Source organism: Topomyia yanbarensis, chromosome 3, assembly GCF_030247195.1.
Source record: "Topomyia yanbarensis strain Yona2022 chromosome 3, ASM3024719v1, whole genome shotgun sequence".
Taxonomy (NCBI): domain Eukaryota; kingdom Metazoa; phylum Arthropoda; class Insecta; order Diptera; family Culicidae; genus Topomyia; species Topomyia yanbarensis.
Genome location: NC_080672.1, coordinates 349,800,879 through 349,827,309, shown reverse-complemented (window position 1 = coordinate 349,827,309; position 26,431 = coordinate 349,800,879). Strand labels below are relative to the sequence as shown.

The 26,431-nt window shown below is 40.6% G+C and overlaps 1 protein-coding gene across 1 annotated transcript in view; it reads left to right on the top strand.

Annotated features, from left to right (window-relative positions):
* The window catches only part of LOC131688457 (staphylococcal nuclease domain-containing protein 1), a 28,134-nt gene that overhangs the window by 582 nt on the left and 1,121 nt on the right, over positions 1-26,431 (top strand). Inside the window, exons 2-7 of the mRNA XM_058972725.1 lie at positions 13,833-13,957; positions 14,032-15,180; positions 15,322-16,230; positions 25,251-25,347; positions 25,804-25,985; positions 26,272-26,398. Coding sequence (XP_058828708.1) covers positions 13,833-13,957; positions 14,032-15,180; positions 15,322-16,230; positions 25,251-25,347; positions 25,804-25,985; positions 26,272-26,398 — 2,589 coding nt within the window. The remainder of the gene's footprint in view (positions 1-13,832; positions 13,958-14,031; positions 15,181-15,321; positions 16,231-25,250; positions 25,348-25,803; positions 25,986-26,271; positions 26,399-26,431) is intronic.

The following is a 26,431-nucleotide window of genomic DNA, read 5'->3' as shown; positions in this document are numbered from 1 at the left end:
GGCATTATGTGTCTATAGCTATCATTTGCTATTAGGTACGTGAACAGTTTTTAATCAGAAATTTGCTTCAACGTCGTTCGAACTGGTACCTTCTACGAATTATCTCTACAGACATCCAAGTGCCTGAGGCTGTAGTTAGACAGAATTTCGGCGTTGTCGGAAAAATTGGCTAGATGGGTTAGGCAAACGGACAGTGAAAGGAAATCCTAAACAAGGTGAAAGTTGTTCAGCAGACGGTTGCATTGGAAATAGGTAGTATTTTTCACGTCAGCAAATTTTCTGTGATAAAAGTAATTTCTATTGGCGAAATATTCCATCCTGACCAAAATAGGTTGGGATTGCTATGTAAATAATGTCAATTCTAATTAGTTATTAGCTGCGATTTCCACATATACCTACGTGATACGTCTGCTTTTATCTACGTCTTGCCTGTCCGTAAGGATAAGTAGAACGTATTTATCGTAATAAAGCCAAAAAAATAAATCATTACTTTAGTCTTTTTGCTCTTCAAAAATAATTTGGAAGTCTCGTATTTTTAAAAAGAGCTAATATGTCAACAGTCAAAATAATATTACGTAGGGAAGGACGGGGCAAGATGAGCACCCTCAGCTCAATGCTCACTTTCTCTGCGAAAATCGAAGTAAATCTTCAAAAAATTTAAATAATTTCCTTTATACAGTATTTTCTATCACCTGTGAGTAATTTTCAACGCACAATTATAATTTGTGTTGAAAAGAAAACCTCGGGCCAAAGTGAACTTGCTCCAAAACCGATCACCGTTTAGTAAACTTCAATCCTTTGAGAAACATTTAGGGGCAGGCTGTTTAAATACCTACATTGTGAAAACAAAAAACACTTATGGCGTTTTCGTTTTTTCTGGGTGCTACACCGGTGTAGTGCAAGGAAAGAGATAGACTGATTACACCCAAGTTTGAATGAGTGTAGCACCGACTACACCGGTGTAGTGCACTGTCAAACACGAATATGCCATTAGACAGCACCGGTGGTTAAGTGGTAAGAGTTGCCCGCCACTCGCCCCAGTGGGTCTGGGTTCAATCCCAGCCGAGGTCGTTCAGATTTTTTCAGGTGAAAAATCTGTGGTCATGCCTTCCTTCGGTAGGGAAGTTGGTTCCGGTCTTTTTATTTGTGTCGGGCCGTAATCTAGGGTCAAGAGTATAATCAGTACAAGGATGGTTTTTGTTGAAATGAAATACAACAAATCCAAGGATTTAAACCGATATCTTATAAAGAAATGTTCAAATTGCATTGGGAGCCAACTTTGTTAATTTTATCGATACTCTCAAGATAATTTGTGACATTTTAGAAAACTTGTAGAGTCATTCCTTTGCTAAGGGAATATATAATTGTGCAAAAAGTACCGGTAATTGGTAATACCGATGTTTCATGTCACCTTGAAGTCACATCAAACAATTGATGATGTACGGTACAGGCGGAAAAGAGCACTTCTGTGGATGACCAGAAAAATAAAAGAGGCAGTTAAATCTGTGTATGCATTGATAGTTTTTCACAAGGTACATGCGTATAAGGGACCATTCACAAAACACGTAACGCAAAAATTGCCCAAAATTGACTCCCCCATGTAACAAATTGTCAAATTTCTCCACCCGCACCCCTCTTCTCTATTACGTAACAAATTCCTTGCAAACATTTTTTTCTTCGGTGAAAACATGTTACGTAACAATCTAGCTTACTCCCCCTGCCCCTATGTCACAGTTTGTCGTACCCCTTTACCCCCCCCCCCCCCCTTAAAAAAGCAGTACGTAATTTATGAATGGCCCCTAAATCAAAATTCGTTGGTCCCTAAATCAAAGATTGGTGTCTACTCCCTGGAAAAACCGAGAAAAACATGGAAACCCGGGAATTCTCAGGGAATTAAATTTTACCTGGAATCTTCAGGGAATTTTGAAAGCTGACCATGATGATATTAGAATTGTACCAATTGTCATGAACAACGTCATCCGCAACCGACTTTACGCCTTCAATACTATCGAACCTTTCCTGGAGTATTAACTAATCTATGCTAAATTTTAACAGAATATTTATTTTAAAAAACGAGTAAATGTATATTTACAGGTTTCATACATTTCTTTAGTCCGCTAGCCCTTTGCTTCACTTGTACCGATTGCTACGAATTACACATATTTACAAAACCTTTATTTGGGCTATCTTCCTCATATATAAATCATTCAATTGAATTGCAATAGTGGTTTTCCCTTGCTTTTTAAAACTGTCATAACATAACATAAAATAACATAACAAGTATCCAACCGACCGAAAAAAAATAACTTAGTGAAATTACTGTTTTTCAACTTCATTTATGTTGGTCTACATAAATGGTCAATTTTAGAGAAAATTTACAATAGGACGTAAGTAACAATGAGAGATTCCCTTTGGGGTCTTTCTCTTCTGTTCATTACTCGGCCATTTCAACATTTACTACTCTACTCTTTGCATAATATTATAGTAAAACCCGTCGGCTTTCGATATGTACTGGAAAACTAGTGCAAAGTGTTGTAGTGACGTCGTAATAAACGAAAGAGAAAGTAAACAAAGAGAGGCTCTCAATGTTACTTACGCCCTATTGAAAATTTTCTCTAAAATTATTCGTCTGATAGGTCCGGAATGCTGTCCATGTTGCATAATGTTCACCAATTTGAATCAAAATCTTATTAATTTGCAGTGCCGGCCTGTTAAGCGCCTGAGAGTTGTCTGTTTGTTTATTTACGATACTTTACATCATTAGGGTCGTATATTCGTATCGTGAAAGTATTAAACTAATATTGCATTCAAATTTGTGTGTAGATTCCAGTTTCTGGAAAAAAGTTCTGTGCCTTCCTTTCGTTTCCTGGTACGTTGCTCAGTTTATCTCTTAGGCTAGTTGTGCTGGGGAGCACGTCGTTTGGCATAAGTTCATTTGGCATAAGTTCATTTGGCATAACCGTAGGTGACACATACGGTTGTTTGGCATAATGTTCATTTGGCATAATGGTCATTTGGCATAATTTGAAATATACATTGAAATCTCTGTTATATTAGGCGTTGACGATGCCTAATGTGGCTACGCCACATCGCTTTAAGCGTGGTGCTGTCCGACATCGCTCCGCTCCGTCGGACTTAAACTAGCTGATAGCCCCTATGTTTAAGGGGGGAAACGAATGGATCACAGATTTGCTTGCAAGGGGCTGCCGTTCCGACGGGGGTATACAGATTCAAAGAACTGCTCATGTTTGAAAGAAGGAGTCAACTCCTAAGTTTAAGTAATCCGGGCAAACGAGTGGATCACAGATTCGCTTGCAAGGGGCTGCCGTTCCGACGGGGGTATACAGATTCAAAAAACTGCTCATGTTTGAAAGAAGGAGTCAACGCCTAAGTTTAAGTAATCCGGGCAAACAAGTGGATCACAGATTCCACTCGTTTGCCCGGATTACTTAAACTTAGGAGTTGACTCCTTCTTTCAAACATGAGCAGTTCTTTGAATCTGTATACCCCCGTCGGAACGGCAGCCCCTTGCAAGCAAATCTGTGATCCATTCGTTTGCCCGGATTACTTAAACATAGGGGCTATCAGCTAGTTTAAGTCCGACGGAGCGGAGCGATGTCGGACAGCACCACGCTTAAAGCGATGTGGCGTAGCCACATTAGGCATCGTCAACGCCTAATATAACAGAGATTTCAATGCATATTTCAAATTATGCCAAACGACCATTATGCCAAATGACCATTATGCCAAATGAACATTATGCCAAACGACCGTATGTGTCACCTACGGTTATGCCAAATGAACATTATGCCAAATGGACTTATGCTAAATGAACTTATGCCAAACGAACTTATGCCAAACGACGTGCTCCCCGTACATTCAGTACTACACAGCAGTAACACTTTGGTGGTGCATCTTTTTTCAGCAGAAAGATGTTTTTCCTTCGCGGGTCGCTAATCCTTAGTCGTCTCGGTGCATGTTGATCGATAGAGTAGTTTAGCTCCGTCCACCTTTGTGCATAGTGTTCTATTTCTCTCTGGAGCGAAACCACTATCTACTGTCATCGTAACGCATATTTAACTGCTCTCCAAGGAGCTTCTACTAGGATCAACACATCAATTCTGCCAATTCAAGATCTGCCACGTCGTTATCGGTTATGACGCTATGTCCTGGAATTCAAACGAGTCGAGTAGGTTTGCGTTGTACTAATGTTTCTATATGTTGTGTCCATTGATGTTTCGATTCACGGCCTGCTAAGAAAAGCAGACAACTTGTTTCTAATGTTTGAGAACGATAATACCATCTTAATTGCATGCGCCTCCACAGAGAAAACGTTTCAAGGTTACGGAGCCTTGATGTTTTCGCTATATCATTGGACTTGACCCGAATGTATCATTGCATTTGGATTCAACAAAGTGAAATATCGTGCATTATCGCAATCAGGTCGACAGTAGTTTGTTTATATCCCCAACAATTGATGGTCTTGCCATTTTGCATCATTCCCTTTTTTGGTAAGCGTATCTATTATGGCCAACACTGCTCTTGCAACATCCTGCGTACGCTTCGACGCTCGTCAAATCACCAAGAGGGCGCTGTTGCAACGGCCGTTTTCTAGTAAATGTAAGGCAACCCGTGCGATAGAATGTGCTATTAATAGCTCGACGGGAAGAGTACTCGCTTCAGCCATAACCGATTGAATTGGACTAGAACCGAAGGTGCCAGAGGCGAAGCGAACCAGTTTTTTGTAAGCAGATGCGAGTGTCTTCAACGATGTTTGGCCTCCTCTGCTTACTAGGTCAACGCCGTATTTTTTATAGTAAGATTCAAAAAGCTTTAAAGGCCTGGCCTGTAGTGTATTGGCACTGCGTGGGACTCAAGACTCTCTTTCGTGCCTAACCACGCTGATTTCCTGAGCCATCGAGCTACTATTTCCGTAAGTCATTCAGCTCCCGGCTTTATAGTTATCTATTCCGATCGTCCCCGGCGGTGAACTAATGCTACTCCGACTGAGAGTTCCACGACAGAGGAATTTCTCCCGACATCGATACCCACTCTCTTGATCCATTTAGTTCCCAGCTTTATCGAGATTTACTCGTATATTATCCGGCGGTGAAACTACCCTACTCCGATTGGGAGTTCCCCGGTGGAGGAAATTCTGTCGGTATGGATTTCGAAAGCCAAAGCTCCCTGTTAATTTGAATATACACTAAGGTTTTTTTTACACGGTTTTTTTTGCGCGGTTTTTTTTACACGGCTTTTTTTACACGGTTTTCGCAATTAGCACGGTTTTTTTTTGCACGGTTTTCGCAATTAACACGGTTTTTCGCAAAAATATTCTAAGTCCTTTTAAAGGCAAAAGACTTAGACGATTTCTCAACAATTTTTTTGCACGGGTTTCGCAAAAATGTTCTAAGTCCTTTTGGAGGCAAAAAACTTAGACGATTTTTGATCAATTTTTTTTGCGCGGATTTCGCAATTAACACGGTTTTAGCAAAAATCCTTATGAAGGCAAAATACTTAGACGGGTTTTGACCAAGTTTTTTTTGCACGGATTTTGAAATTTACACGGTTTCTGCTTTTCCATTTTGAATGCAAAGAATTTCGAAGATTTTTGGAAAAGTGGAAGTGATTGCTTTTGGAACAGCATTAACGAGTAGATGCCAAATGTTCATGTCTGAGGCCATTTAGAAAACCAAGATGGCGACTTCCGGTTCAGTGGAATTCTCTGAAACCCCATAAATATGGCTATTTTTGGAACGGGATTGATGAGTGGACGTCAGATATCGATGTTTAAGGCCATTTTAAAAACCAAGAAGGCGACTTCCGGTTCAGTGGAATTCTCTATAACCCAATCAGCATGCATATTTTCAGAGAGGGCCTAATGAGCGCATGATAGAGATCAGTGTCAGAGGTCATTTGGAAAACCAAGATGGCGACTTCAGGTTCATTGGAATTCTCTAAAATCGAATAAATATGGGTATTTTTAAAATGGAATTGACGCATAGACGCTAGATATCGATGTCTGGTGCCATGTTGAAATTCAAGATGGCGACTTCCGGTTCTGTGGAATTCTCCAAAGCCCAATCAATATGAGTATTTTTGGAACGGGATTGACGAGTAGGTGCCAAATATCAATGTCTGAGACCATTTCGAAAATCAAGATGGCTACTTCGGTTTAGTAAAATTTTCAATTACCACAACAATGTGAGATTTTATGTAATAGCGTTAATAAATAGATACCGGATGTCAATTCCGGAAGTCATGTTTTCATCTAAGATGGTGACTTCTATTTTAGTGTCAAGGCGATGTTTTAAATATAAAGACACGCGGCGAGAAAAACAGTAAATTTGGCTGCACGGTTTTACAAATTATTTGTCTGCTAGTTTTGGCAACCAGGAATATTGTGTAAACAGCGAGTGACTTGTAGTTTTAATGAATGCTTGGCGAATTCCTTTTTTGAAATATTTCCCACAATACTCAATCATGTAACTTGGAAACGCATTGATTTACGTTACTGAGCCTGTCTACATGTTTTTCGTTGCACTAGAAAAAATGTATCGAGGATGCAGGATGCAGACGTGCATTTCTTTTCATTTAAATCTCGATACTCCCCACGCACTACTTCCTAAATCCGCCATATTTGTTTACATTGCTAGCTTGGAACCGTTGTTTTGGGTTCGATTGGAACTTTTGGCTTCAGTCTTCGCGCATCTCTATAAGCATCATCTCTGCTTTAGTGTACATCTCATTCATCTTAAGGGGGCGTCTGGTGTAGTGGGCAAAAAAATCGACTTCTTTTTTATCCGCTTAATTGTTAGTATTGAGCCTCTAGAATAGTCTCCCGCAATCTCGGAGACCACGCTGAACTTCTTTTGTTTTAAACAGCCATGCATTCCTCGCGCGTATTTGCTGTGACACACGCAGATTTCAATCTATCGGCAACAATTTTCTTAAGACTGACAGCGATAAAAATACAGTGTGAACAATACACTTTAAACTACTTCCACCCAAATTTTTAAGAGAAAATACCAAATGGATTGTTTTCCACGTCATTTTTTCCGTGATGCAATTTGATATGGAGTATCCTTTAATAGCGTTTTTTCGAAACCGCGTTTTTTAAATTGGTGAACACGATAACTCAAAAACTAATCAAAGAATTGACTTGATTTTTTTTATGAAAATGCACGATATGTGTAGCCTGTCGGTGAACCACAGAAAACAGAATGAAAAAATTGTTCTCTCTATTATTTTGAAGAAAAGTGCACGAATTTTACAGAAAAATATGAGATTTTTCGGTTTACATGAAGCCATTTTCCTAAACTCGAACTTTTTTTTGGGTTCATCGAGTAACTACAAGTCTAAGCTTTACAAATTTTACTTAATTTCCTGTGTCAAACAATTTTATCAAGAGTCATCGTGTTAGCCGCGGCGCTCCTCGACGTGGAAATGGTTGGACGTCTACTCTTGGAACGCTCGTATGTGTGGCTCTGCGTGGCTGCCGACCCTATTCTGCGCGGCGTGTGACGTGAGACGACTAATCTCACCTCATTCTACGTGACTTCACCCAATTCTGAAGAGTCACTTCGGGTGACGTGAGACTCCCATTTAACCGCAATGAGGAATCTCACCTCACCCGAGTCGACTCTCAGAATCGGGTGAGAAAAGTCACGTAAAGTGAGGTGAGTTTCGTCGTCACACGCCGCGCAGAATAAGGCCGTGCAAATATTTTTTTCGTACAGAATAAACGTACAAATTTAAAGCTTAACATTACATAAAAGATGCATTGTTTCCTTGCCTTCAAAATCGTAAAACAAAATAACTTTCGGTTTGAGCACTTTACACCAGACGACCCCCTTAATAATACAGCGAAGACCTGATTTTATTATTTCCCCCTGATTATGTCAGCTTTTTGATTCGACTTTGAGTCTCGCATGAAGATTCGCTCGATGAGTTCTAGCAGACGAACCAACTCAAATTCGAGTTAATCCATTCATGAGCACATTTTTCTTATCTTATAAATGCAAAATATACAAAAATAAATGTATCTTTTTGTTTTACGCTGGATATTTATACTAAATAATCAGAACCATCTTGGGTGTTACAATGACGTCAGACCTCTGGCAACTGCATATTTGTCAATCCAGTTCCAAAACACTCCATGTTGTGAGTTATACAGAATATCGCTAAGCCGATAGTCTCAATGTTGTATTTCAAAATGGCCTCAGACATTGATCTCTATCATGCGCTCATTAGGCCCGCTCGGAAAATATGCATATGGGTTATTGAAAATTCTGTTAGACCGGAAGTCGTCATCTTGGAATTCCAAATGGCCTCAGGCATCGATATTTGGTGCCTACTCGTTAACACTGTACCGAAAACAACCATATTGTTAAAGTGCGGGACAAAAGGAAACCTCAAGATCCGACGTTTCCACTTTTCCAAAAACCTAAGGAATTGGAAAAAGCAAAAACCGTGCTACTTGCATAATCCGTGCAAAAAGAACCTGTTCAAAAATCGTCTAAGTCTTTTGCCTTCAAAAGGACTTAGAACATTTTTGATAATACTCCGAAATCATCCCTTTTCCTAAAATCGTCTAAGTCTTTTGCATTGAATGTAACGCGGTTTTTTTTGCACGATTTTTGGAATTAAGGCGGTTTTTTTTTGCACGGTTTTCTGAATTAACACGGTTTTTTTTACACGGATTTCGCAATTAACGCGGTTTTTTACACGGATTTCGCAATTAACGCGGTTTTTTTTACACGGATTTCGCAATTAACGCGGTTTTTTTTACACGGTTTTTTTTACACGGTACGTATCCCCCGTGTAAAAAAAAACCTTAGTGTACCCGACTGTGAAATCGGCGGTGGATTTGTTTTCGGAAGCCATTAAGCTTCCCGCTTCGTCCCAATCTACTCCATAGAATCCACGGCGGTGGACCTAGCCTACTCAACGAGCCAGCAGCGCAGCTTCCGGTTCACTGGCGCATCAACGACCCGTTGCTGGCTGTTCGCTACGATCTACTCAAGTTAGTCCTGGTGAAGCCTGGCGTCCCGATAGTTCAAACTCGGTGCTGCATCGCGTATTACTCAACTGATCCCCGGCGGTGGATCTAGTCTTTTACGACTGAGGGTTCTCCTGCGGCGGATTTTTTCCGAATCCAATCTGTTCTTTAGCGGCGGCTTTCTAGTCAGCGGCGTTACTTTGCTGGACTCTTCGCCACTTCCTCTGCAGCTCGGAGCGTGTCAGTACTTTGTTGGTCACATCCCAGATACGCTCATCGTGGCACATCTTTTCGACGATATTATCGACTGTCACGCCGGGCATACCCACACCGACACATTACAGATGAGTATCCACCTTTCATTCTCTGGGGTGTCTTACTCTTGCTGCCACTTAGCCAACGAGTCCGCTCTGACCAGTCTCCTTGCACTTCGTGTATTCCTCCGCTAAGAGCAACCTGGGCCAAAGTGATGCAGATGGGAATCATCGTTCTGTACGCGCTTATCGTTCTGTACGCGCTTGCGACATGAATATCTACTAGGCGAAACGTTCAGCGAAGCACCCCAGGCCGGTACGCCGTATCTCAGTCTTCACGATGAGGCACCCGCCAGGAGACGTCTCGTGCTGCATCTTGCTTCCCCGAAGTTCGGAATGATCCTTGCCAATATGTTAGTTATCTGTGCAGCCTTCTCACATACATAGTTGACATGGCTGTCAATGCCGTATGTTAAATTCAAAGTGATAAGAACCAATTCAACTTGAAGTATTATAGTACGTTTACAACGCGGTAGTTTGGCACCTATCATTATTAAAAATCGTCTGAATTCTTGGAGTTTCTTCACGACCTCCTCGCAATGCCTCTTAATGTTACGCACCGCATCTTGATTTACATTAGAACTACTACAGTAGGATGTGTTCGATTTGGTGGTAGGTATTCCATGCTACCAAGTTGTGTCGTATGCCTTGGAGTTGTCCAACGAAGCTATGTTCATCGGCAGCGATCTCACTAGCTCTGCAAGGTACGTATTAGTACCGCACACAGAACGAAAACCGTGTGGCCCTTCATCGAGTCGTCAGTTTACGATGTGCTCGAACCAAATTCGCCGTACAGCTAGTGAGCGAAATCGATAAAAATGCGGAAAGTCCAGAATCGTTGGAATGGGGTATTGGAATTGCAGTTACTCTAGCAATCCACCAACTAACGAGAAAGGTTCCCTGCGCCAAATGGCGTTGAAAATCTTGAGGAGTATTATCTTTACGGTTAGCGGAAGTCGTTGTAGAAGGGGCTAGCCAATCACGGCAGGTTCCGTTGAGACACTTCGCGCTTTGTCGAGAGTCCACAAAAGCTCATTCAGCGTGCCGTTCCACTCGTACCTTCGCTTGAATGATTGGAAGGTAGCTCGAGGTCACCGATCTTTCGCAGTAGTACTTTGCAGTGGGATGTGTAGTTTATTATACACGCGATGAAATTTGTGACACTGATTTATCGATACGTAGCGGAATCAAACCGATCTACCTCCTACAATATTTTTGAATGATAAAGTTGGGTAGAATTCACAAATTATCTGCATATTGTTCGCTTCAAAGTTTGCAAGTGTGTCGATGAGACTCTGTCCTCGCGGAAAATAGACATCGTAACAGCAAGAGCCTTATTTAACTCTGATATTCTGTCAAGACGCATCGATTCTCTAGCATTATTAGAGCGAGTCAACATTAAAGTAAGGTCTAGAACGTTACGGGGAAAAGTTTTTCTGAGAGTGCCTTTTCGACGAACTAATCACCCCGCTAATACTGCTATCATGGGACTACAAATGGTCTTCAATCGTGTATCGCACTTGTTTGACTTATATCTGCCTCGGACAATACTAAGGAATTAATTCTTGCAGTTTTTTTTAGAAGTAATTAGATTAAATGTTCATCATTGTCATCCATCTGTTTCTGTGTGAGTTAACCAAATTAATATGCTGGTTTTTCCGCTGCCGGATTGTTCGTAAAGCCATTCGTTCGTTTGAGTACTACAGCGCTTCACTGCCGATCGCCACGCAGAGTATTCACTGTACGGCACAGTCCGGTCGTTGTTATGCTCGGCAATGTCTTAATCACTCTTGATTCCCGGAATCGTTTGACTGGTCTTGATCTATCTGAATCAGAGATACCTAGACGCCGAAGTGCTTTCTACGTTTGTTAACGGTTGCTGCTTTTGCATGACCCTGAAACGGAGTCAGGTTCGCTACAACATATCACGTAATCGCTACAACATATCACGTATTCAATGTTGTTACAACATATAAGAACAACAATGTGACTCACTCGTGGTAAACAAGAAAAATAGAAAAAAATAATGCTTTGGATGAAATTTTCTTTCTCTTTGATTTTTTTCACAATGCCCTGAAAAAGCTGGAATACTTAGGGATTTTTTTTCTTCAGATTGAGTAGACACCACGATAAACAACATGGGACCGAGGTTGCTACCTTGAGGAATTACAGACGCGTTGGAAAATGTTGTCGAAAAACAGGAACAGACCTTCACACGTAATAACGGGTGCTCAATAAAAATTAGAATGATTTCAATACCTTTCTGTAGTCACAGTAAAGAGCGTAAAATGTTTTCTCTCCAAGAGAATTGCTCTCTGGACTCCCTAGACATGGGTGGCATGTTTATTTTCGCTCGGGTGCTGTCAGTTCAATCGAAGATAGCTTCGAAACACCAAGCACTCCGCGAGCGTGTTGTACGGTTTTACGAAACGCATGGTCATCGTGGAAAAAAGTTTACGGTAGATTACTTTCGAGACAAAAACTTGCCCGCGACTACAGTTTACCGAATCCTGGCATCCTTGAGCGTGGGGTGGAAGGCCGACGGTGGCTGTCCGGCAAAGATAATGACGAAGAAGAAGAAGCAAGCGTTGAAAAAGCTGTTCGACAACAAGGACGGAGCGAGTTTGCGTAACGCCGGCTGAAAATATCACTGTTCCCATACCTTGATTAACCGAACCCTCATCTGTCGGGAGAAGACTCGGTCCTCCGAGTACACGAACGAGCAGATAGCGATCGTGAAATTGCAGTGTCGGTGGAAGAACTGCCGCGGGACTTGGTTCGTGCTGTTCGACGAAATTTACTTTCCGCTCTCCAAGACCCACATTCCAGGAAATGACAGCAGCATTTAACCATAAATTTGAAAAAAAATTAAGCTTTGCATCGCCATAACGGACTGAGAGATTTCAAAGCCGTGGTTCAAGCGGTCTGGCCATCAATCAAGAAGTGCACCAGGAGGAGTGGCTTGAAAAAAATCTGCCGTTCTTAAAGGAGCATCAGACGGATGGGAAGTACGTCTTCAGGTGGGACAAGGCGTCTTCCTATTACGTCAAGAAGACGCTGGAGTATCTTGAGTAGAAAAAAATACCGTACGTGCCGAATGAAAGGAACCCGACAAACTTACCCCGGTGCCCTCCCATTGAGCATTTTTCGGCTCCTTGGCCACAAAGCAGTTCACCACCAGGATCCGGAAGATGGACGTCACTGCGTCCAGCGCTCTTGTGAGCGCATTGCGACTAAGTTGCGTCGTACGGTTGAACAGTGCCTCCAATATCATTGACGTTTCTTTGAAAAATGAACCTGTAAAAAAATGTAAAAAAAATACTGAATTCGTTGAAATTGTCTGAAAAAATCTCATATTTATTTAACACTCGTTACTCTGCCAGTAAGATACGAATTCAGCCAAGCCACCAATTGTACCGAATCACCGAAACGCGACAGTTTGCAAAAAGCATTCGATGGTCGATTTTATCAAAAGCAGCTTTCAAGTCAGTGTAAATTGCGTCAATCTAATAGCGTTTTCGTTTTTTTTTTTCTGGAGCTACACCGTTGTAGTGCAAAGAAAGAGATAGACTGATTACACCCAAGTTTAAATAAGTGTAGCACCGACTAAACCGGTGCCATAAGATTTGTTTTCAATCTGCGTGATGTATGTCGAGGTGAACTCCAATAAATTTGTCAAGACAGATCTTCCAGGTATGAAACCGTGTTGATCAAATTACGAGGGCTTTTCTGAATCCTGGCACTTACTATGATTTCAAATACCTTTATACTTGTTAGATTTCCACAATGAATTTCTACCTTACTTAAAGGATGAAATGCTTTGCTGGACTTCACAGAACTGCTGTGAGTAGCACACAACTTCCCTAAAGTATGCAGAAACCCAAGAACTTCCATAAAATTTGTCCTATTTTGTTGAAGTTTTCAAAATCAAACGAAAAAAATGTTTGATGGTAGGTGTACGTACTATAGAGGGTACGTACTAACGAGGTATACCTAATTGACATAGAGTTGATATGATAACGCGTAGAAAACAATAAAATGTTGTCATTGTTTTACCCAACAACTCTATTTTTATCAAACGTTCATAATAGCGCCGCGTTACGGTACAAATTGCCCGACATTCATCTGGCAACAGCGATCTCATCATCACGATTGTCCATGCAAAAGCAAAATCCAAAAACCGTACCTGAAACCCAGGCCCACCGTAAAAGCAGATTTCCACACATGTCTGTTTGCAGCCGTTGGTTCTCTCTATTCTATTTTGTTCATTTCTTTTGCTCCCTCGATCAGCCAAGTGTTGGTTTTGACATCAATCTTTGCTTCATAGTGCTGTCAGCCGACCATCTGCACATAGTCTGTCTGCTAGTGCTAGTCGCACTACCACTTTAACATTCATCAAGAACACCATGTGCTAACTTACTGGTAGACCCTTATCTGCTTCACTTCGCCATCTTTACTTTCATTTTGAATTTTACACTCAACCTGTCCGGATCATTTTTAATCAAGCACTTTTGTAGGTTCTCTCTGGAGACTCGGTGATAATCCGTGGTCAGCCGAAGGGTGGACCCCCACCGGAGAAACAGATCAACTTTTCCGGCGTGATCGCACCGAAACTTGCCCGTCGCCCTACCAGCAATTCCACGTAAGTGTTACAAAAAATATAACCATTCTAATCGTCGTGAATAATTTTCATACCGTCTCTCACCACGTGTTCAGGGATGCATCGAAAGACGAACCGTACGCCTGGGAAGCCCGCGAATACCTCCGTCAACGGTTGATTGGCCAAGAGGTGTATTTCTATGCCGAACGCCCGCCGAATGCCAACCGTGATTATGGCTACGTTTGTCTCGGGAAGGATCAGGCCACCGCGGAGAACATTGTCGAATCGATCATATCGGAGGGACTAGTAAGTGTTCGCCGGGACGGTGTACGCCAAACTCCTGAACTTGCCCGCCTTATTGAACTGGAAGATGCGGCTAAAGCAGCTCGCAAGGGCAAATGGAGCGATTCACCACCCTCGGAACACGTGCGCAACATAACCTGGAACATTGAAAACTCGAAGGCGTTCTGTGACCAGCATGGTGGTAAACCCATCAAAGCTATCATCGAGCATGTCCGAGATGGATCAACTGTGCGTGCATTCCTGCTGCCTGGTTTCCAGCATATTACCCTGATGATGTCCGGAATTCGATGCCCTGGTTTCAAGCTTGATGGTGATGGAAAACCTGATACTACAACGGAAGTTCCATATGCAGAGGAAGCCCGCTATTTCGTTGAATCCCGCCTACTACAACGGGACGTAGAAATCCGCCTAGAATCGGTTACCAATACCAACTTTGTCGGTACGATAATCTTCCCCAAGGGTAACATTGCGGAAGCACTACTTCGCGAAGGGTTTGCCAATTGCGTCGAATGGAGTATGCGTTACGTGAAGGAAGGCGTTGAGCGACTCCGTGCTGCCGAAAAACACGCCAAAGCCAACCGGCTACGTCTGTGGAAGGATTATCAGGCACCAACCGCCGCCTATAATACCAAGGATAAGGACTTTGCCGGAACGGTTACCGAAGTGTTTAATGGCGATGCGATTGCGGTCAAAATTAGCAATACCGTTACCAAGAAGGTATTCTTTTCGCACATTAGGCCACCACGTGAGGCAAACCGTGTCCTCACTGAGGATGGTGCTCCTCCGCCACCTCGCGCCAAGGGATCCCGCCCACTGTATGACGTTCCATGGTTGTTCGAGGCCCGCGAGTTCTTGCGTAAGAAGCTCGTCGGCAAGAAAGTGAACTGTTCGTTAGATTACGTATCACCGGCGAGGGACAATTTCCCGGAAAAATACCACTACACTGTGACGCTGGCTGGAGTGTAAGTATCATTTAGCAAATGTAACTAAGTAATGATAGAATAAAATCTACCAACTATTATCAGTCATCTGACATAAATTTGTGTCACAAAAAATGTGTGCACAATTTTCAGTTAATTATACTTGTTCTTTCTTCTTAACAGCAACGTAGCGGAAGCACTGGTCGCAAAGGGTTTGGCAAATGTGATCGTAAACCGTGAAAATAACGATCAGCGATCGCCGTACTTTGACGATCTTCGGGCGGCAGAGGAGCAGGCGAAAAAGGGAGGTAAAGGTTTGAACGCGAAGGATGACATTCCAACGCATCGCATCAACGATCTAACGGTGGACCACTCGCGCATCAAGCACCAGTATCTGCCGTCGTGGCAACGTGCCCTGCGTACTGAAGCCGTGGTCGAATTCGTGGCCAGTGGTTCCCGCTTCCGAATCTACTGTCCGAAGGATAGCTGTCTGGTAACATTCCTTTTGGCCGGTATCTCCTGTCCACGTTCGTCTCGACCTGCCATGAATGGTGCATCCGCTCAGGAAGGGGAACCGTTCGGGGACGAAGCGCTCCAGTTCAGTCGTGAGCGAGTGTTACAGCGCGACGTGAGCGTAAAGATCGAAACTACTGATAAGGCCGCCACCAGTGTAATCGGATGGATGTGGACCGAAAACAATGTCAACCTGTCGGTGGCACTCGTGGAGGAAGGTCTTGCCACTGTGCATTTCACCGCCGAGAAGACGGAACATTATCGTGCCCTGGCGGACGCTGAAAGCCGTGCCAAGTCGAAACGTAAGAACATCTGGAAGGACTATGTGGAAAAGACCGAAGACGAAAACAAGGAAAACGAAGAGGAAAAGGAAGATATCGCTGCGCCCGCCGATCGGAAGGTCAAGTATGAGAACGTTGTTATCACCGAGGTTACACCCGAGATGCATTTCTACGCTCAGCACGCTGATCAGGGTGCTAAGCTGGAGGAGCTGATGACCAAGTTACGCCAGGAATTCCGTGCAATGCCACCGGTTACGGGAGCGTACAACCCAAGGCGCGGAGATCTGTGTGCGGCGAAGTGAGTAGTTCTTATTTGTTTTTGTCTTGTTAGAATCAATGAATTTTTATCCACAATTGCAAGTCAGTACCCCGTTCTATGAGATCCTTATCTACACGGGGCTGTCTTGCGATTATAGGTAGTTTACTATCGGGGGATTTCCTTTCAAGTCGTCCATGTAATTGCCAACTTTTTAACTATTCGGAGACGGTTTCATGCTTTACGGATATATTATCCTTTATTTTCAAAGGTTTTTGAGCTTTGCAGAGCGGATGCGGATCAGCCCCACCATACTCAAGTGATTTAGTTCTGATCGCTTAATTTTCATAAGAAATTTGCAAGAATGACTTCACTAGTCACTTTTTGAGACTTTCTCAATTGAGCCTCAATGACATTCAATATAAATTTACAAGTACCCCACGAATAGTTGACTACGCCATGATGATATTTCGACGGCTTCGGAAATCAAGCGATGCTCAATTTCTTCAGAGAGAACTAGACAGATTAAGCACGTCATGTAATCTAAACAGAATGGTTTTTAAGCCGAGTGAAATGCCCAATTTTCACGTTCACACGGACATTTCATGTGTTTTGTCGCAAGACGTACGGATTACGCTTCAACGGCAAATCCTTAGATTGTCCGATTTGATGTAGATAACTCTTATTTATTTTGTACATTGTAAGATGTAGAATCCTTTTTAGAAATAGTGGAACGTATGGTCCTCCTTTAATACTGAAGCGTGATCAGATGAAAAAATGGATTTTTCGAGGAGAAAAAAACCTATTTTGGAAAAATTGCCTAGACATCACCCATTCCTAGGGGAGAGTAAGTTCCAGTCTTTAAATTTTAAATTTTTGTTATAGAACATCAAAATTATGAATCTAAAACTGAATCAGTACGCGTCCTTAAGTCGCTATCTGACTCGAAAATATATTCCCAATCTATGGAGCCTGAGTCTATGTGCTGAATACTTTTTATGTATTCGAAATACAATTCTAAACGTGTTTCAAATAAAGCAACAAAGACTCAGAAAATATTTCACCGAAAATCAGCAAACAAATCTCATTTTACTAAGTAGTCTTTTAAATTTGCTGTTGGTAAATTACCGAGCCGAATTGAGTGTGTGCGATAACAATAAAAACCAATTATTGCTATATCTTAGTCGAATGGCATTACCCGTAGGTTGACTACCAAGAATCGCTACAGATGGGCACCCTTCAGAAATAAACTGTAACCGTTCTAACATAGCTCAATCTTCTCGCCAACCAAAATTAACCTACAGAAACATGTTGGCAGATGCCTCAGCAACAAAAAATGCGCATCACGCATTTCCTAAATATGAAACGTGAGTGTCAATAGACTCATCACCCACATAATGCCGAAAACATGTATCAATCCAACGCACGCACAAGTAGGAAAATAAAGAAATTTGTTCATTTATCACAAGCAACACACACACGTCGCACCATGCAGTGTTGAACTCAATCAAAAAAAAATTGCAAATCAAAATCATGCAAATCCAACTATGTACAAATACCACTACTGCCGAAACCCCATAGTAGAGGTAGATACTACGTATTTTCGGCAGAGGCGGCATCACCTCGCACACAGTTAAACCGTGTAAAACTTGCACCCGTTCCCCTGCTGTGTTGCAGTCTATCGTGCGCTCCCCACTCCGCTGTGCGAACAGAAACTCCTCATGTACACGAATGATTGTTCCGTTCGACCGATATAGCCATGATGTTGCTCGTTTTATATTCGAGCGACGAATGATTAAAACAGACACGCAGCATCTCTATTCGTAAGCTACCCGTATTTTATTGAATCACTTAGGTGTGAGTGTGTGCATATTCTAATGTAGCCGCAAATCCATAGCGTCTACTGCTTATTGTACCGTCTGTAAAATACTGTCAACATGTTGCTGGTTTGGCAAGCGAACATCGACTGATGCACCATTCTGCCTCCAAAAATAGATTTGAAAAGCATGTCAAAATGATCTTCAATGTTAGGAAAACACCTAAGCTTGATTGCTTTTGCGAAAAAAGCTGTTTCAATGTTGTGTACAACATTGTGTTGCAGCGTGGTAGTAGACTTCCTCCGCTGATATGCATGTTACATCGCATGAAGCGGGTGCTCACCCAAGCTAACATCCCGAATGTGGTTGTCGATTAAACTTCCCACTGCTTTGAGAAGGAAGGAGGTCAGACTGATCGGTCTATAGCTATTTGCCCTCTCTTATGCAACGCGCTTGAAGTGTTTTTTGAAGATAGAACTGAATTTCTATCTTCTACGGAGCAAAGCTTGCAAGCGCTCGTTTGATCGATTTTGTTGTCACAATTCTGCGAGAAAATGTCCAAGAATCAGGACTATTTGAAAAGAACTCAAGGGCAATTGTCGGTGATGGCTCTGTACAGTTTGTAAAGTGTGTATCAAAAAGACAGTTGAGTACTTCTTATTCGACAGAGGATTATTCAGCAATAGCGGAGCTAACTGAACTGGCATGAAAGTCTCTCGATTTCGAAAGTATTTTTTTAAATCTACTAGTTTCGTTGAAACTGGATACATTTGTGAACTTTTCCAACCACTTGGATCAGATGATCGAAGAGCATTGCTGTAAGTTTAGTGACATGAATTACTCCGCCTCTTCTTTGCGTCTGCGATTCTGAGTTCTTCTACAACATTTTCTGAGTCCAGCAAGTTCGACATTCCATCAAAGATTTCCTATAGAAAAACGCATAACTTGAAGCGGACAAACCTCTTGCTACTACAATGGGTTTTGTTTTATGCACGACCTCATCCAAGTCACTTTAACTTTAACCAGATTTAACTGGTGGAAACACCCACGAAACCCAGTCGTAAAGCCCTATTCGTAGTGGTTCCATTTCGTGAATTCTCGATTACGATATGTGACGATATCTAGCAATACGTTCAAATGATCAAGGATGACATATTTAGTATCAAATACGGCAGTTCGAACTCCTGTACGGACCAGGTGATCAACTCATTCCTAATACTGTCGGAGAACGTGACTATATCTAACACCTCCTCACGGTCAACTAGGGCAAATGTTGGCGATTTGCTACATTGAGGACATGCACAATTGTGCTGCTTAAGTAATCCATCAATTCGGTACCTCTCAAATTGATACATGAGCTGCCCTAAATTATGAGATGGGCATTTGCATTTCTGCCGATTATGCATGAAAGCCCATTTCTATCATATGGTGGCAAAAATGGGATTTCATGCATCCACAACCCGTTTCAAATCATCAGAAAGTGATAATTCATGATGCACTAAATATGCCGAGCAATAGATCTATTCACTGTTCATGGTAGGTATCAACATTTTTATAGACTGTGACATCACAAATATCACTAGTTGTAAAAGCGGATACAAGACATCCGTCAAAAGTACTACTCTCAAGAATACATGCACGAGGCATTTCACGCGGATTTGTCAAACCACGAGGTTAAGTTGCTTTTCAACATAGAAGTTTTCTTTATGGAAATATAGTACAGAAATGATCCGTTTTTATCAATTAATTGAAAAAAAATTAATTAGAAAAAATCAATTTGCATAAGTTTTTTACGAAACAATTCAGTGGGGAAAATGTGCTAAAATCGTGAAATTGTGCGCATTTTAGTCCAGCAACGATTTATGCAAATGATATTTATTCATTTTGTTTACAAAAGTGTGAGCCGAGAGCATTATTGTTAAGAAATTCTTGGTTCTACTGAAATCGGATATAGATGCGTTCGCTATGTTTTGAATTCTTACATGTGAAGACAGTGATGAATAGTTTTACAGGATCGATCTCACTACTTTAGTTATTAACATTGTACCCACCTCTTTGTTAATGAAGTTTTATCTGTCCACAAACTTGGGGGGAGGAGTGGTTTAACGGTTTCAGCGTGAAAAAAAACACTTTTTTGAGAATTTGTTTGAGAAATTTGGGTTAACCGATCAAAACTTTTGTACATTATAATGTATCGTTTCAATAACATTCTGTAATTTTTGTAATTTTTCCAAGCAAAAATATCGACAAGCTACTCGGTGACGAAGCTTCTTTTTGTAGAACGTCCCTGAAAAAACACGATTTGCGGTGTTAGCTGGCATCCAAAAACTATTTAACCGATTTATTTCAAGCTCTGCATGCCCATTCTATGTAAAAAAACCTAACCCCTACGTTGAGTTTAAAGATAATTTTTCAGTTAAGGGGCGTTCATATACCACGTGACAATTATTGTACCCCTACCCCCTACCCACGATGTCCACTTGGATTTTCCAAAACTTTGTTTGGGGGATTTTATAAATAAATATGGCTTTTCATTTCTAGGAGAAAATTTTCCACTGCGTTAGAGCAAGATACCGACTTAAGAATACTCGTTCAAACTTTAATCAAAGAATATCATAGAATCTCTTTGAGAAATTTCCATAAAAATGTTTCATTTCTGTACGACATTATGATCTATTAGCTCATTAAGACTTATTGTCAGTTGAACACAAATTTTTAAATACAAATGCAAACAATAGATTTACGTTTTAAAGATTCATCATAATAACACAAAGTTGATAAGGATAGATTGACAGATTATTGAGCTGGCTCGTAATTTTAACAAGCTTTCAAATCCAAAAATAGTGGAATGATAGTTGTCATCGATGTTTTCAATTTACATAAATGTCACACTATGCTATTCTATGCGCTTTGGCTCTTTCAAAATTTTGGAAAAAAAATCTATATAATCCAACGCTTACACCAATGGCGATACAAATTAGTTTCACTTTCTTATATGACAAAAATGTAATGCTGTTAATGTGAATGACCCATCGAGGTTAAAGCCCCAATAAACTAAGAATAATAATTATTATAATAATGAAATCCAAAGTCCACGTGGCCATTTCCCATACCCCTAACCCCTCTCCATGAACAAGCGTGGACTTTCTCAAGATTCCTACCCACCCCTAAATTGTCCACATTGTACAATTGTCCACATGGTCGGTTGAGTAGTAGACTGCCCAGAAAAATAATTAATTTAACTCAATCGGCCCACCCCTGAGTCGATTCTTATTCCCACCAGGAGAATTTGATCCAAATTTGAAGCAAATCGGACAAGTCTAGCTCCCGGACCAACATGCCTGAAGTTTGTATAGAATTTTTTGACAATGTACATGAAGAAACCCCACTAGCCCGCATTTTTACCGCTAGGTAACACTGTATGCATCGTTTTATCACTGTAAGTGAAAGATAATTTAATTGTCGACAACTTTGTCGAAGACTGCTAGTCAATCCGGCTTTGTTAAAAAAAGTTATTAAACTAACTCTCTACGCGGTATCATATGGAACTAAAATGCTCTAACCAAAACATGACTTGTATTATTTACTATAATACTTCTGAACATACTATTGAGCCAACGATTGAACGTTGATTGAGCTAAACCTAACCATTATTTTACAAAAATGTTTAGTCCATGTGAATCGAGTACTGATACACAACCATGCACTGTTATGCATCATGCAAAACTGACTCAGACATCATTTCGCTAAAAGTTTAATATCTTCTTTTAACAAAGCCTAGCAAGAAAAGTTATTCAATATTATTGAAACGATACATTATAATGTACAAAAGTTTTGATCGCTTCACCCAAATTTCTAAAACAAATTCTCAAAAAAAGTGTTTTTACGCTGAAACCCTTTAATCCCCCCCCCCCAAATATTTACTTTTTTTTAATACTTTGCTAGTGGCACAGTTATGAGTAGAATTTTAACAATAGGACAGCAGATTTGATATCTTTAGGGGTTTTTTCATACAACAATCGCTTTCCAAAGAGTTTGAAACAGACACACGTATTTTTTTTAAATGGGCGGTTTGGCTCTGGGTCTAAGGCTTTCGACTGACATGGTCCATACTCGTTGCACAGTGGGACCGGGCCGGACAAAACCCCCAAAATTTTATGTTGATTTCCATACCTTTTATATTTTTTCCTAAATGTACCATCCTTAAAGCTGTAGTCATTAATTTTTTGAGCCAATCGATCGGAAAATATAAGTGATACATTTTTTTGAACCATACAAGGTCATGGAAATCGGCAAGAATATGAGTGACAAAAAGGTTTTGTTCATTTTAATTCATCTCGCTTAAATAGGTACTGCAATGATAATTTAACAACACATGTAGGCGTTTCTAATAGAAAATCATCTCAGGAATTCAATGGTGTATTTCGATTTGAGAAATAATGAGTATTTAAAAAGTTATCAGCAAATTCAATATAACAATGCTGTTCAACGTGGACTCTTTTTCAAAAGCACCATCCCGCCCAGTCAATTATTTTTCCACCAATTATTTTGCATGATTTGAATCGTAATAATCTAATAAATCGACTGATATTCTTCTTTTAGCGTTTAATAAATGCTTTATAAGGATAAATCGGCGGCAAAACTGAACACATTTTTTCCTACGCATACTATCGAGCGTTCAATTCTAACACATGCTCAAACAAGGTAACTTGAGCCTTAAGGCATTCTATTAAACACCTTAAGATATGCCATCTTTTTTGACTATTCTAAACGCATACGTTCATAAACTAGTACATGAGTATTATCTCTTAAAGAGATATGAAGGGATGATTTTTATTACGATGGTATTCAGATTGGATTGAAGATCTACAAACAAATGTATAAAATTACATCATTTTTTATTCACCAGATTTCAACAAATTGGAACCACCCTAGCTAAATCGTTACTAAGGACTACCCTAGGAAATCAAAATGTTTCTGTTCACTTACGAAGTATCTGTTTTGAAAAGTTAGTAAAATTCACTTTCGCGAACTTAAAAAACTTAGAGCCACCCTAGGCTGTCTAATTTTCATTTTAGCGTTCTAATTTAACCAAAATTGAGTTTAGCGCATCAAAATTACCCTTAGATGATATTTTCAGCCATTTCAAACTACTTTTAAGATTTTGAGGATCCACTGTGCGTTGGTACGGATCAATCCGCTTGGACGACATGGGAGAACAAAAAGAAGCTGAAAGCTGACCCAATTCGAATTTTGTTTAGTGATGACTCAAACGCGCTGACACGAGATCATTGTATAGGAGAAGCCAAACTAGAGAACAGACATATCTCTCTTAGAGACAAATATGCACAAAATGGTATCTTCCGGAACACTACGTCCGATTATGCAAAATTTGGCTTGTGGAACGGACCGAGATCCATTTTCCGAGTGAGGATTTCTTTACCTTCTGCTGCTAGGAATCAAACATTATGTATAAATCTAAGCTAGCGCTAATTATTGCACTGTGTCGGCAAAAAAATCCTTATTACTCGCGCGATCATTTTCCCCTTCCTGGAAAATTCAGAATTCTTTATAACCCAATCAATATGAGTATTTTCGGAAGTATTTTGTTTTTGACACCATTTGGAAAACCATGATGGCGACATCCGGTTTAGCAGAATTCTCTATTTCCCAATCTATATGGATATTTTCGACACGGTTTTCATGAGTCGATGCCAAAAATCGATATCTGATGCCATTTTGAAATCCAAGATGGCGACATCTCTATTCTAAAAGCACCCAGATAGATGGTTTTGAGATGTGCCGGTAGTAAAAAATCCGCCATATCTATTATGACGGATTTTTTACTATAGCTTCTACATGTTAGATTTTTGTATGGTGACGAATATCAATTTTGGATATGGAGACATCCTACTATTACAACCTTTGCAAATGAGAAATATCCATATATATCTTTGTTTTTAGAATGACGGCGAATATCAAATTTTGAGCTCTATAGATAATCTCGAAGCCCTACATTACCCAAGTAATTACCAAATATGTACTAGCATATGCAGTTAAGTAATGGAGCGGTATAATTTGCCAAAAGCGATTTTTAAAAGCACTTTCCATGCCTATTGGTTACATATTGACTTTGAATAAAAACAAATTAATCAACTGTGTGGTATAAGTTGGTCACCCTGTAAATATGAATGCGATCCGCCAGTGCGTTAGTGGTGCGTACTATACGTACCAGCTTTTCACATACCCACATTGTGCTTCTGATGAGGAATTATGTTGAAAGTAAAGTAAATTTTATTTTCTCTTTGAATGTTGGTAATTTTTATTCATTTTGTGCCATTTTTTACTAAATTTTGTTAGGGTGCCGACAACCGACCACATTTTTCTAAATGGTTTAAAATTATTTCACTAAATTGGCAGTAACATTTTTCACATTGATGGAATACATTGAATTCCTTCGCCAGTATTAGCTAAAGCCTCTAGCTTTCCATTGGTATGATAATGTCCCTATATTATGCAATTGGAGAAATGTTACGAGCCAAAGACAAAAGGGTGCCGACAACAGACCACATTCCCCTAAGCCCATTTTTTTTGCTGTCGTAAAAGGGAATACAAACCACTTTCGAACGAATATCGCATTCATCGTAAACAAGAATAAGGGTATATAACTTTGAATTCAAAGCGATGTCATATACATATTTATACTTCAATCAATTGCAATTAATGCAGGCTACAATATATGGAAGAATTGGTTTTAAAATGTATTGGAAATATGTAATTGCGATGAATTTGAAGATATATGCTTAGTAAGTAAAAATCCTTAACTTCTTGGTATTTTCGTATTTCAAAGATCGAAAAAAGTGCCGATGATTTCGATCTGTAATTCTTGATGATTTCGTGCTCACTTAATCATTAAAATCGGTCAAATGGGTCGCCCGCAATAAAATTTTGAAGCCATGAAATGGTAATATTTTCGTCAAAAAATGTTGTTTTGCCAATCCATCTGGATTTGATTTCACAATGGCAAATACTACCGAAAAATGAATCTTCCATTAAAATTGTAATTTTACCTATTTTTAAAGGCCTGGGAAATTTTGACTCAGCTGTTTAGATTTAAATCTTTATCTTACACCAATATTCTTCATGTTGCGCGCAACCTATCTCTATCTTGTTGCACGACCTTTTTCGAGCTAATCTTTATGAATTAAATTTTACGATTACATATTATTTTCCTTTTTCAAACAGATTCACCGAAGACAACGAATGGTACCGCGCAAAGGTCGAAAAGATTGAAAAAGGTGGCAACGCTTCAGTCCTGTACGTCGACTACGGCAACCGTGAGGTAAGTTCTTCTATTTACTCCTTGGCACGTAAATCACGGCAAGTTCCTTAGATCCATTTCTATTCCACCAAAAGAAATGCTTGAGTCATATGCTTGCTAGAGTAATATGCCAACGATCATCGGCCAGCTTTTCCACAAACAGGCTTGCGCTTCGGTGCACACCTCAAACCATATGCTTGAGGCCATCCACCTTGTCCTTTTCGTGGGATATCCACCAATCGAAACACTTCACTCGCGGAAGCGTCAAGCATTTCGCGTTTTGCGAAAAGCAACCGATGTGTGATGTGAGCTGTGTCTAGAGAAGTGTCCCCTCGGAAGGAAAGGTGCATTTCAAGAAATGGGTGTACCTCCTAAGCCTAGCTCGGGTCTGGTGAATTTCGGACATCCCTTGTCTCGATGGCATCGTAAAGAAGTATTAAAATAGACATTGTACACTAATTAAGTGCAATTTTTCAGACTCTTCCAACGACCCGCCTAGCAATGCTTCCGCCTGCCTTCCTGTCGGACAAACCGTACGCGCACGAGTACACATTGGCGCTGGTTGTCTTGCCAACAGACCCGGACGATAAGGCTGATGCCATCAAGGCCTTTGCCCAGGATGCGCTCAACAAAACTCTGCAGCTTAACGTCGAGTATCGGTAAGTTTTAGTAAGGTTTAACCGATAATGTACATATGGGTTAACTCCTGCACCGGCAATAATGCCAAAGAATTGATGTCGCATAAAAAGTCACATTCTTCTAGATTATTGCCAAGAGTAAAAAAGGATTGTCCTTGTTGGCATTTCCGAACCGACCTTCCTAAGCGTGATTCTGTCACTACACTGACAATTACCGCCTAAAATAGGTTCAACATTTACCTTCGAATAGCCGCTACAACAATGTCCAAAAGGATGACACTTTATCTTATTGTTCTCATATTTCCAGCATCAGTGGTGCCGAGCACGTAACCATCGTGGACCCTGCCACCAAGTCTGATCTCGGCAAGGAATTGATCGCTGACGGTTTCCTGATTGCTGAGAAGGGCAAGAAAGATCGCAGACTGCAGAAGCTGGTAAGTTGATATTGAGTTATTAATAAACTCCTA